Source organism: Hippichthys cyanospilos, chromosome 15 (genome assembly GCF_059441005.1).
Source record: "Hippichthys cyanospilos isolate Australia breed blue-spotted pipefish chromosome 15, RoL_Hcya_1.0, whole genome shotgun sequence".
Taxonomy (NCBI): Eukaryota; Metazoa; Chordata; class Actinopteri; order Syngnathiformes; family Syngnathidae; genus Hippichthys; species Hippichthys cyanospilos.
The window spans coordinates 5,547,231-5,559,302 of record NC_142383.1 but is presented as its reverse complement, the minus strand read 5'-3'; the positions used below and the strand labels follow the sequence as shown (position 1 = coordinate 5,559,302).

General features: G+C 37.3%; 2 protein-coding genes across 3 annotated transcripts; one reads left to right on the top strand and one right to left on the bottom strand.

The window, feature by feature from the left end:
• Positions 1 to 1,851: 1,851 nt before the first annotated feature.
• Positions 1,852 to 3,437, bottom strand: LOC148411458 (uncharacterized; the record flags this gene model as incomplete). Its single annotated transcript, XM_088435427.1, has 4 exons — positions 3,304 to 3,437; positions 2,766 to 2,859; positions 1,992 to 2,386; positions 1,852 to 1,907 (listed from the first exon to the last, which is right to left on the bottom strand). Coding segments are annotated over exons 2-4 (534 nt in total), but the record flags the coding sequence as incomplete, so codon positions are not given.
• Positions 2,870 to 9,959, top strand: slc31a2 (solute carrier family 31 member 2). Of its 2 annotated transcripts, none has more exons than XM_088435480.1 (5): positions 2,870 to 3,013; positions 3,554 to 3,784; positions 7,547 to 7,613; positions 7,768 to 7,996; positions 9,091 to 9,959. In XM_088435480.1, the coding sequence occupies exons 2-5, from the start codon at positions 3,776 to 3,778 to the stop codon at positions 9,254 to 9,256; spliced, it is 471 nt and encodes a 156-aa protein (XP_088291606.1). In that variant the 5' UTR covers positions 2,870 to 3,013; positions 3,554 to 3,775; the 3' UTR covers positions 9,257 to 9,959. The 2 variants fall into 2 exon arrangements, with proteins under 2 accessions (XP_088291606.1, XP_088291607.1); XM_088435481.1 differs by having other exon boundaries at positions 2,876 to 3,013; positions 3,638 to 3,784.
• The last annotated feature ends 2,113 nt before the right edge of the window (positions 9,960 to 12,072 follow it).

The window sequence follows — 12,072 nt, the reverse complement described above, 5'->3', positions numbered from 1 at the left end:
TTCCAAAACAAATGGAATTGTGCCTCAATTTGCCCCAGGTCTAGGGTAAGATGACCCACATCAAGGGGTAGGTTGAACCATAACGTGTAAACTAACCAACAAGGATTTTTTTTAAAGTGAACCCGTGCATTTTTTGTAACAAACAATTTTGAACTAAGAACAACACACCACCAACAAAAACCTGCTGTTTCAGTACTATCTAGCTACTCAAAAGAACTACTCAATATTCCAACTGCCTAGGTTGCAGTGAAATATAAATTGTTGATCCCTTCTTGCAGTTCCTCCAGCTTTTTGAGGTCGGGGCAGCTTCTTCAGCACGTGGGAATGATGCCTCATCATTCTCCTTGAAAGCATATGTGGGTTTCTTGTTGCCCGTGACCCCTGGGATTCTTCTTAGGAATCGGGCACTCACTTCATTCCCATCAAGGCTGTTGATTAAGCCAATATAATGATGGTACCTACTTTTGGATGTAAATTTTACAATTACAAAGTCATCAACCTGCAGATCTGAGTCATCTGGTTCACTCTCATTGCTGGAACTCTCAGTAGTGTCTTCTAATGGAAGTGCAATATCAGACTCCTCAGAACCGCTTTCTGCTTTTTTCATCTGAGCTTTTTTCTTCTTCAGCACTCTTTGGTCATTAATGGATCTGTCCTTTTTGTTTTTTAGCTTGCTTTTCCGCTCTTCATGGGCACATTAGATTGCCAGCTTTTCAGGCGTATCAGTCAGGATTCTTGTCTTCACCCGCTTTCGATTTGTTTGTTTCAGGGGCTGTTGATTTTTGGGTAAAGGTAAAATCTCAGTTGGAGACACATAGGATCCAGGATCCTTGGGGTGTGAACTTGGTGGAGAAAACCCAGGTGCAGAGCTTGGTGCAGGTAGCTCAGCAGTACTATTGGAGAATGAAACCATGGTTGCATCACTTGCTGCTGCAGACTGCTGTTCCAGGTTGGCCCTGTCTGACACTATAGATGGCTCAAAGTCTGCATCAGAAAATACATCTCTGTTGTAAGGGAAAATCCCAGTGGATCTGAAACCAGAGGAGATATTCCTTGATGTCATTGCTGACATAAAAGCATCACTCACACAGCCAGGGATCTCATATATGCTGGCTGTTTTGCCTGGGTGGGATCTCATCCAACCATCTAGGGCTCTGTTGTAGTAGGTCTTAAATGGGCCAAACACAGACTTATCTAGAGGCTGCAGTCGATGGGATGTGTGTGGTGGAATTGTGAGCAAAACAATACCGCTTGAGTTCGCTAAGTCCACAGCCTTCAGAGAAATATGGGCTTCATGGTTGTCCAAGATCAGCAGCAGTGGCAGATCAGGGGAGCACATAGTCTGCTTAACCAAATGTTGAAGGAATTCAAAAAAGGTATCTTCGTTAACCCAGCCGGATCTGGTGGAGGTACCAACTGACCCTGGAGGTGCTCCTGAAATGAAATGGTCTTTATACCTCACCCTTGGAAAGATAAACATGGGAGGGATTGCATTGCCAATCGCATTAACAGCACAGATCACAGTTACAAGTTCGCCTCTTTCAGCAGATGTGATTGCGCCCACTTGTTTTGTTCCTTTTTGTGCCACTACTTGTTTTGGTCTCTGTACGGTTGTAACTCCTGTTTCGTCTAAATTATAAATCATGTTTGGAGGGAATTTGTGCCTGTAAAATAAAGAACAGACCAATGATGCTATTAATTGTCATGAACAACAGCTTTAGATGAACATAAGCTATTAATAGTTCAAATATATTAAATCTGTTACCTGTCCATCACCTCAGCTAGATTGTCAAAGAACTCCCCAACTGTTGTTTTATTGAAGGCAGTAGCTCTTCCCAAAGATGTTGCCTCAGGTGTACGGCAGGAGAGGTGATGGCGTGCCAAAAAATACCTCAACCAGTCTTCACCTACAAAGAGAAACAATATTGCATTGAGCAACATAAAATAAGCTTGGTCTTAACCTATTGAGGTAAGGTTTTTGTATTTCCTACCGGCTAAACCTTTCTCTTTCCAGTTGTTAGGCATGGGAATATTATTTCTTGTCGCCAATTCTAAAGCCAGTTCACGACATTTCTTTGGAGTAATGCCATGAAACTGCTTTGCAAGCTTCTTGATGTGGTCTGCAAGCTCTTTCTCGATTTCTTCTGAGAAGACTCTTTTTGCTTCTGCCGTTCCACTGTATCCAACTGTTTTTACTTCCTTTACAGCTCTCTTTTTCATGTACCTTCTCAATGTTGACCTGTCAATATTTCTTTTATTTGCCACTGATCTGATGGACTTTCCACTCTCGACTTCATTGACTGCTCTCTCCAGCTCTTCCAAAGGTGTCGAGCCCCTGCTTGTTTTCCTCTTATACGTTCTCGGCATTCTACCTCTTTTTTCTTCTCTGTAATGATTAAAATATGATAAACACAGCAAATCAGTTGAGCGTACTTCAGAAAAATAGTGTTTTATTACATCAAGGATTCATCTCAATTTCAGTGCCTTATGGGGTAAGTTGAACCACTGGCTCAATTTACCCCAAAGCCTTGGGCTCAATTTGCCCCATAGCCACCAATTTGTGAAGAGCAGGCTATCTTAAAAAAACGTGCCTAATTTTGAGGTAAGTGATTTACATGTTTTAACACCTTACAAATACACCAATATGTGTAACATATCATTTTAGTCTCAGATAATCTTGTTTGACATAACTCTCATTTTACCTAAAATGCAGAAAATTTACTTTGAGAGTCAAAAAACAACTTTTCTCGTAAAAATAGTCTCACCTCTTTTCCAATGTGCTTCCTTTCACCACACCAGGATGGCAATGGAGAGGGCTTCCTGCCATTGTGATCACATGACCACACATAGCATGGTTGCCTAGATACAAGGGTGGGTCAACTTACCCAGTGGCTCATCTTACCCCACTCTCCCCTACTTATTTTAGGTGCTCTACCACCACTGTGCAAGTTATAGTTTCTCCAGTATATGTCAGATAGGAGCACCGCTACAAGACATCGACTGAATCAGCAAAGTAAGGGATGATTGTGCTATCTTAAAACACATTTGAATTGCAGTTCATAATTATCTTGTTTGTAATATCAACGGCTAAAATTCTGTTGTCAATACACTCAGAAACGTGGTATTTTGTGCACTGTATACTTAAAATGTGTATCCCAATGATAGCAGGGAAATAATGTTCATTGATGTATGTGGATAATAACTTGGCTCGTACAGAATTCAGTAACCGGTATACATTGTATTGTGTAATATTGTATACTATACAGTATTTCATAGTACATACTCTACAGGCGTACTCCTGACCTCTTGTGGATGAGACGGGTTCGTCACATAATTAGCTGTGAATTACGGATCGAAGACCAAAATATGATCTTTCTAAATACTATGTATAATTCCATATGTTTAATATTATATATAAATATAAGTAATGATGAACTGTGACATTATTCTGATTTATATTGTGAAAACCCAACAAGGGAACGCTTCTGTATGTAACGTCAAAACGCATGCGCAGAAGTCTCACTAACCGGAACTGTTTTTATGTCTCCCGCAGGAAAAACTACATTACCCATCAACTTATTGTTTATTGTATAAAATCACGCGGTTTGGTATAGGTTTTCCGGTCTTTCTCCTCCAGGGAGTACAAGTGCTGGTTAGTTCTTGACTGTTCATTGTTGAAGCATCAAGAGCTTGGCTGCCCGGAAAAGATGTCCGCAATGGGAAAACGGAGATAACTACAGTACAGCAACTGACGCTTTCCTTCCAAAAGTTCAACATGATGCCCGTGAGTTTGAGCTATGCGTTTGCCTTTGAAGCGGGCAGCTCTTTTATCTTAACTACCTGAGCTAAATCATTGATGACAGCATTCGAAGCATGCAAACAGAATGATGCACACCCGAACTCGGTCATTAACAACAGGGTCTTAGTGGAACTCATTTTTACTCTGGGAATTTCATTACTCAAACCAGCTCACTTTACAACGTTTAATTGAATATCCAACGTTAGTTTAGCCTTGTTCGTGGATCCGTTCAAAATAGAACTATATTTCCTCCAGGAAAAAGATTCAAGATTTAACAGTTTTATTGTCATATGTATAATAATAATAATAATAATGATAAAAATACATTTTATTTGTATAGCGCTTTTCTAGACACCCAAAGACGCTTGAGACGCATAGCAATACCACACAATGAAATTCTTATTCTGTTGACTTCCCCGAGCAGACTACATTCCATAATTGAGTACATAATAAGGTAGGCAATAGTAAGAAGAACAACAACAAAACATTAAAAAAACTGCAATATAGCAATAAGGGCAGTAATAGTGAACCCCTAATAAATGAATAGACTTACATTTTGAGCATATTATGGAGTAGATTGAGTTGAAAAGACTATACATTAGAGGAAGATAGTGCAAAGTATGATGTATCAAAAACGTGCATGGCAGGTGGATTGGACATGCTAAATTGTTCTAAGGTTTGTGAATGGTTGTTTGTCTCTGTGTGCCATGCAATTTGCTGGCAACCAGTTCAGGATATCCTCCGCCTAGCGCCTGAAACCAGCTGGGATACGCACCAGCAAGTCTGCGACCCTTGTGAGCATAAGTGGATAGATGGATAATCAAGGATGTTCATGTGAATTAGAATGCTTTTAGTTTATAAATATGACATTTGTAATAACTACATTTTTGTATTTCGTGTTTAATTATTCATTAACATTTTGGTTAAATTACTTTGATCTACATATTGAATTATTTACCAATGGAGGAACAAAACATTTTTTTCAATACAGTTCATTTATGAGAGCTGCGGCATAACACTTAATTTGGTCAAGAAGGTCTTAAAAAATGCTAAGCAATGTCTTTGCTCAGTCACAGCCTATGTGCTCCTTTTGAATGCCGTTTAATTAAAAAAAACCAACAACAATACAAAGTATAACTAAGGCACAAACTCCAGAAAACAAACTAAAAGATTTATCTAAAAATTTGTACCTTCAAATACTTCTGGGTTAAAGTGTTTACATAGGTTTACATTGAAAGCCTAATAGCAGAGTTCAGGCTCTGTAAAGCACCTCACTTAGTACAAACTTGTTCTCAATAGCTCTGCATTTGCAATTGCATACTTACTTCACTGATTACGTTGCTAGTGCACAGTCACACATTTGCATGCATAAAGACAATTGCCATCAGCAAAGTAAATGTTAATGATGGTGAGGATTGTGGGGATGATTCAATTGATTAAATATTAACAGTTATACAGTCGACGTGTTGAATAGCTCCTTTTTACATTGGCACATTAGTTTTTGATTGTAAGAGCATGTTATTCCTATCAAATGTTTTCACCTAAGATGCATCTTTTTTTAATGAAATTATTAGCGAATATATTCTGCAGTGAAGTACTAATGTTAAAGTAGATGATCTGAACTGTACAATTACATTTAATTGGTGTTATTAACAAGATTGCAAATGTAGTTCCGCCAGTCCATGTGAAGGTCAAAGAAGTCACAAACCCTAAATGCTGCAAAGTGAAGTCAGTGTGCTGATAGGGTGTGGTTTCTGCAACATTATGGCATCAATCCGAGTACTGTACTACAGTACACAGTGGATAAAATAAAAAAGTTGCCCGTTATTCGGTGTTCCAATTTGGAGAGTGTTGGTGAAAATGTTGAGTATTAAAAGCACTGAAACACAGTGACAGGGAAGATTCGCTTCATTTTTAAACTGCGATCCCTGAATTCTGAATGGAAGCTTTGTGTCTCATTGGTGTGAACAAAGGAAGAATTAAGTCCTTCCTTTGTCAGTTCAACTCTCAGCCAAAGAAACCCACACCTGTTTTTCCAAGACCTCATATTAACGCATTTTATGATTTACTCCACCATTTCAGTTTACTTTATGTATCCCTGCTGTCATGTGTATGTTTGCTTTATTTATTCTCGAATATCACTAATTGTTTGTTTTAATTTGAGTTAACTATTACAGATAATAAAAAAATGACAGGACAGTTAGTTCATAAGTAACTGTTTTTTATGATAATTTGTCATAATATAGTCTTTGGCAGAGAATCCACTTTCTCAGCCCTGCAGCTCATCCAACAAATGTGTATTCCTTAGAAAAGTTGCACAACTTGAAATGTTAATAAACAGGCTTTCCAAATGACCTAAAGCATTCTCATACCAAAGAAATATTCTACCTATCACACATTTACCTACTTTTTGTGCTGTTTATACATTGTATCATTTTGTGTAGATTAGTGAATTCTTAGTGTCAATTACCTCTAGAAATAGATAATTTGTTACCTTTAATGGCTGAAGGATTCCTGTATGATTCAAGTCAACTTCTGCCAATGTCATACTTGTATGGCAGCTAGCTGTTTTGCCTTGAAAAAGAATGACATGAGAAAATACATATTTTGAAATATGTTACATCACTTGTATAGATGTTTTTGAGAACACAAACTATCAAAAATATGGCAGGGTCTTACAAATCCTACAATAGAAAATGAATACCTTTTCTACAACTCCTTAACTCAGGTATTATTCTTTAATTTACATCATCACAAGGCAAGGTATAATAAAATAATACAAATGCTATGATGCTGTTGTTAATCATGCATTGTGGTTGAGAAAATGTTTGCATCATTTTGCCCCAAGTGAAGTGACCACGTCTGCAGTACATTAAACAGACCCCATGCACAAACAAACCGAGTGACGTGGGATCAAAAACACAATCTGCGAAAGTTCAAATATTGTAAAATGCTTTGCAGGTGGCAAATGTCATTCATGTGTTGTGCTTTATCCTTTTTTGGTTACTTAAGGAGAGAAATTCCATTACTGCCAAGTTTGAAATGGAATTCACATGACTTAAAACCCAATTACAAAATAAAAACACATTGTGCTCTGTGCTGTTGCAACATTATTTGACGGACAAAAGAATGTCTCTTTGCCACTCAAATGTGCACACGCGCACACATGCACACACTCAGAGACATTTAGTCAGTGAGCTGGCCAGTTGTATCTTGGCTTTTATTATCAATACAGATGCATGCCAAACTTGTGGTTCTCTAATTGCATTTATAAAGTATAGTACTATCTCACCACCACCTCTAATGTTTACTTGCTAGAACAAAAGCACATCTGGTATCTCCTCATAGTATAACCACAAAAAGTAGACTAATTTTAAAACGCAGCTGAAATTAGACCTTTGATAAAATGTTGCTAGTGAGTGGTAGAAATTAAGGCTTTACCAAAGAGCTTCAATTAAGTAACTCAAGATCTTTCTTGAGCTTCTTTGATTTACTTCAATGGTACTTCAGCACCTACCAATAATGGACTTAATATGCATGATTTTTAAATAAGATTTGTGCTAAGGGAAAAGTCATGAAATGTTGAGGCAGAATCAATCTGGAAAAAAAAAAAACTTCATTTAAGAGCAGCCTTCATTGTTTTCACGAGAAAATAATTGATGTGGGACTTTATCAAATGGTGCTTAAATATGTGCAATTCTACTTTGGTTTCCTGAACATTTCTCTCGTATATTTATTTCCTTTCAGATGACATTTGAGGCGTCAAGTAGCGTTACACTGCTCTTTGACTTCTGGCATGTGAATAGCCCTGGAGGTATTAAAGTATTCATTTTCCTTATTTTGTCTCATATAATCCTTCTGTTTGGTGAAATAGTCTTGCATTTGATATGGTATATGGTCTCATTTGCATAATATTTTACATTCAGAGTGTGTGGAAAATAAGAATCTGGGTGCATCTCTCCCCTCAGGTATTTTTTTGTCAGTGGTCGTGGTCATGCTGCTGACTGTCTTCTACGAGCTACTCAAAGTTTGGAGGGTGTGGCTACGCAAAGACAAGAAGTTGGCTCAGTATTCGGCTCCTTATGCCGGAGCGTCATCCGGCCAGACTGACAGCATTTCTGTGCTGCCAAGAAGCCCCTCTGAAGCTTCGTTACCTCTCAGAGAATCAAGTTCTGTCTTTCCCAGCAACAAACAAAGGTTATTTTTCTCTCTTCTATATATTTTTGACTGCTAGGGGTAACCAATTTTTGGTTATTCAAAAAGAATTTCAAAACGTTTATCTTTTTTACAAACTTTTATCCTTGCCGCGGTGGGAGAGGCATGCTCATTATTGCGAAGAAAACATCAAGCGGTGTTGTGACACAGCTTGCTTGAAAGCATGAACAAAAGCATTAAAGTAAAAGTAGATATAGACCCGTTAAAGAAAGACACCCTTGAACTGATGCATTACATTTCGATTATTCGACCAGTTTTTGGATGACGTGATGAACTGCCACAATGTGAGGGGTAACATCTGATGTTGCCTAAAACACTCAGTGAAAGTAGCATAAACATGTTATGGGTTAGTTAGTTGCATTAACTACAGCTAGCCGACAAACCGGGAAGTGGACGTGATTGGCTACGGCGGCTAAAGAGTATGAGTCATCTCGAGAGGAGGCTCTCGCTGCAGGCTGCAATTGCCCGTTAAGGCAGATGACGCAGGAGTGATTTTTGTTTTTTAAGCTATTTTGACAAATTTGGACAGTTTTAAATCAGCGTGCCTTTCACAATCGTGATATATTGACATTACGGTTATCAGCACATGCTTGGTTGGAACTACTATGCAATAGGGCTGCACAATTATGTCCAAAATAATAATCACGATTATTTTGGTCAATATTGAAATCATGATTATAAATCACGATTATTCATCATGTTTGATCAGACATGTCTATCACCCTTTAAAAAAAACAACAACAAAAACAAGCAGTATGTAAACAAGGCCTCATGGCTTGATACTTTTAAATAATAATAATAATAATCTAAAATAAATAATAATTAAAACATTCACCCAGGACATGGCAAAAACTTGACATACAGGGCAATGCAGCTAACTTACTTGCTAAGTGCAAACCTGCAACCTTTTTTTTTTTTTTTTTTGCCAATCATATTTTTCAAAATGGGTCTCAATTCACAGCGAGCACAGTATATATTAGGAATCAGGTAATTAACTCAACGCCATTTCACATTTCAAAGCCAAAAGCAAAGCAGACTTAAATGAATGGCTAAATTATCTGTGTCTTGGTCCGCAGCTGGTTGCTACATGGACTGCAGACATTGCTCCAGTTGGTGCAAGTGACTTTGGGCTACATGCTGATGTTGTGTGTCATGTCCTTCAACATTTGGATCTTTCTCGCCGTCATCGCAGGTTCCGCACTGGGTTATTTCATCTCATTTCCTTTGATAGATCACCGTTGATGGACAGTACAACCCATAGTGTGATTTCCTTAGAATGCAAAGGATTGTGTTTTTGGCTAAAATATGTGGAAATCCTCTTGAGAGGTTTGGATGCTTGGGATGTGTTGGTGTTTGTCAATTTGTCAGAGAACCAACGTGACAGCATACTGATTACATTGCTGTGTACACTCAAAATACTGTACTATATGTACATGACTTGGGTTGTTCTCTTAAAAATGTCATCTTACTTTAGTTCTAATCGCCACATAAGCTTGAATTATATTAAATAGTGAAGATCAGTCTCATCATTCACAGCAGGAGCTTAAAGGGAGGATACGTATTGTAATAAACAATAACGTCACTACTAAATTAACACGACTAATATACTGTTGAAATGTCTACAGTTTGTTCATTTTTTTGGACACCAGTCTCACACTTGTCTGATTTAAAATAAAGGAAAAAAAATACAGATTAAAATCTGTCTCAGATTCAAAAGTCATTTTAACTTTGCATGCTCAAACTATGTTTGTATTGACAAGAGATTTCAGTTATCTGCTAATGGCTGGCATCTAGTCCTGGGTGTATCCCGCTCACTGCCCGAAGATGACTGGGATAGGCACCAGCAAGCCAGCAACCCGAGTTAGGATAAGCTGCTACAGAAAATGGATGGATGGCTGGATTTCAGTTACTACTCACAAAATAAAGCCGAAGCCACTTTGAGGAACCGATTGAGTCATGTCATTTTTAGCTTGCAAGCATGCCCTTAGTGGCTCATTCGGAGGTACGACACCATTTCCATTGGGCTGGACAGCTATTGGGGCTTGTGCAGTATTTTAATAATAGTAATGCATTTATAGAACTCTTCATAGGCATGAAACCATAATGTTCTTCGTACTTTTTGATAGTTTCCTCAGTTCTGCAAATTGTCCTTGGTCTTAAAAATGGACACAGCACACTTCCGCATTCGCCTGGCATCTTCTCACCCACTCCTAAATGCTTTTCCATTTTTCCTCTGATGTAGTTATTTTTAATCAAACACGATATGAATATTAAAGTTGGAGGGAATGGAATGGCATTTTTGATACATTAATGATGGTAAAATTATACATCTTCATTTAAACATAAATTAAAGTGGACTGGTTTGAGCCATGAAACTCCAGGCTGAAAATTAATCCTACTCTGGACTTGTTCATACAGTAACATTATTGTGTGATTTGTGCTATGACTGAATAGATTACATTCATGCCCAGCGCCTCTCATAATATTAAACCTATCGAGCACTGCAGTGATTAACTGTGACCATTTGATTGCAGCGTTGATCTCACTGACTAAGAAACGCGATCAGCCAAGGCCAAAAAGATGAAAAGTGGAAAGTCATCCTGTTGGGGGGAGTGGGAGGAGGAGTACAAACTGAACCAGAAAAAACAAGATAGAACAGCATAACCTAATTGATCATATTTAAATTTGCTCATAATCCCGCAAGGTATGGCTCGTGGTAGGCCGAATAATGGAGACAAAGCTGATCGAGTGGATTCCAAAGGAGTAGTTTGAGGATGTGTGGATCTCAAGCTTTGAACACCAAGGACATTGTTTGCATCCTAGGATTCAATGTCATCTGAAGGATAATTCAACAAAGCCGAGCCAGAGTTGTCAGATCAGTGGATTCCGATTGGGGAGCATGATATCAACAGAGGTCCATCCCCAGAATTTTCTCAGAAACCAGGGAAAGTACCACTGTTGGCTAGTTTCTGTATAACAAACCAAACAAACTGATTTCTCTGAAGCCAACCTATGATATAAGTGAACAAGATTGATGTGCAAATTTTGCAACGTCCACTTGCATCTAGCAGAAAGTGTTAGAATCACAAGAATCAAGCATTTGAAAACATACATGCACAAATGAGAAAATGCTACTGCTTATGTACAGCATATATGCAAACTTATTTTGCCATCAAAAAACAAAGTGTCAATGTTTTTATGTTTTGTGCAAGAGAAGGACTGTTAGGATGCTCCAGATGCTACTAAACGAAAAAATGGCATCAAAGTTGTGCAGAAATGACATACCTTTGCAAAACAAAAGTTCATTTTCCCCATATTTTGTCCAAAATAGCTTGATGTCTCACAATTTACCTATTTTTAAACAGTGTTTACTAAAGAACGGAATGAATTAGAATCTTACTTTATTTAGGTAAAGAAGAATGGAATCCCATCTTTCATATGGTGCGTATGGTTGGTGTATACTATATATATATATAATATAATATTTATATATATATATAATATTTATATATATATAATATATATATATATATATATAATATTTATATATATATATATATAATATTTATATATATATAATATTTATATATATATAATATTATATATATATATATATATATATATATATATATATATATATATATATATATAATGTGTACTTTTACATCTTAAATAAATCATGTTTTTTAATGTTTTTATTCATTTTCATTGAGGAGTTAAATCAGAACATACTTTTCACCAGGATTCTATGTAAAAAAAAAAAAAAAAAAAACCTTTTGACAGTACTTTTTCTGTGAGTCTGCTGTCCCCGGACATTATTTTTAAAAAAAATAAGAAGAAAAACCGTTCAATACGTTTAAAATGTTAAGTTATAGGAATGTCAGAATAATTCATAATCGACTTTAGAAAATGGATGGATGGAAGAGATGCAGCATTTCAATAACGTTGCCGACAGTTAATATCACCAATTGAATTTTGGGTTATTCAATGGACGCTGAAACTATCCAATGAGCTGTAGTCTTCTTTGGCTCAGAGAGGAAGCACTTTGCCGTGGATAG

Excerpts from the sequence above, each read along its gene's own strand:
- slc31a2 (XM_088435480.1), top strand. Across the intron at positions 7,614-7,767 it reads GCATGTGAATAGCCCTGGAG|GTATTTTTTTGTCAGTGGTC; the intron begins GTATTAAAGTAT and ends CTCTCCCCTCAG. Across the intron at positions 7,997-9,090 it reads TTTCCCAGCAACAAACAAAG|CTGGTTGCTACATGGACTGC; the intron begins GTTATTTTTCTC and ends CTTGGTCCGCAG.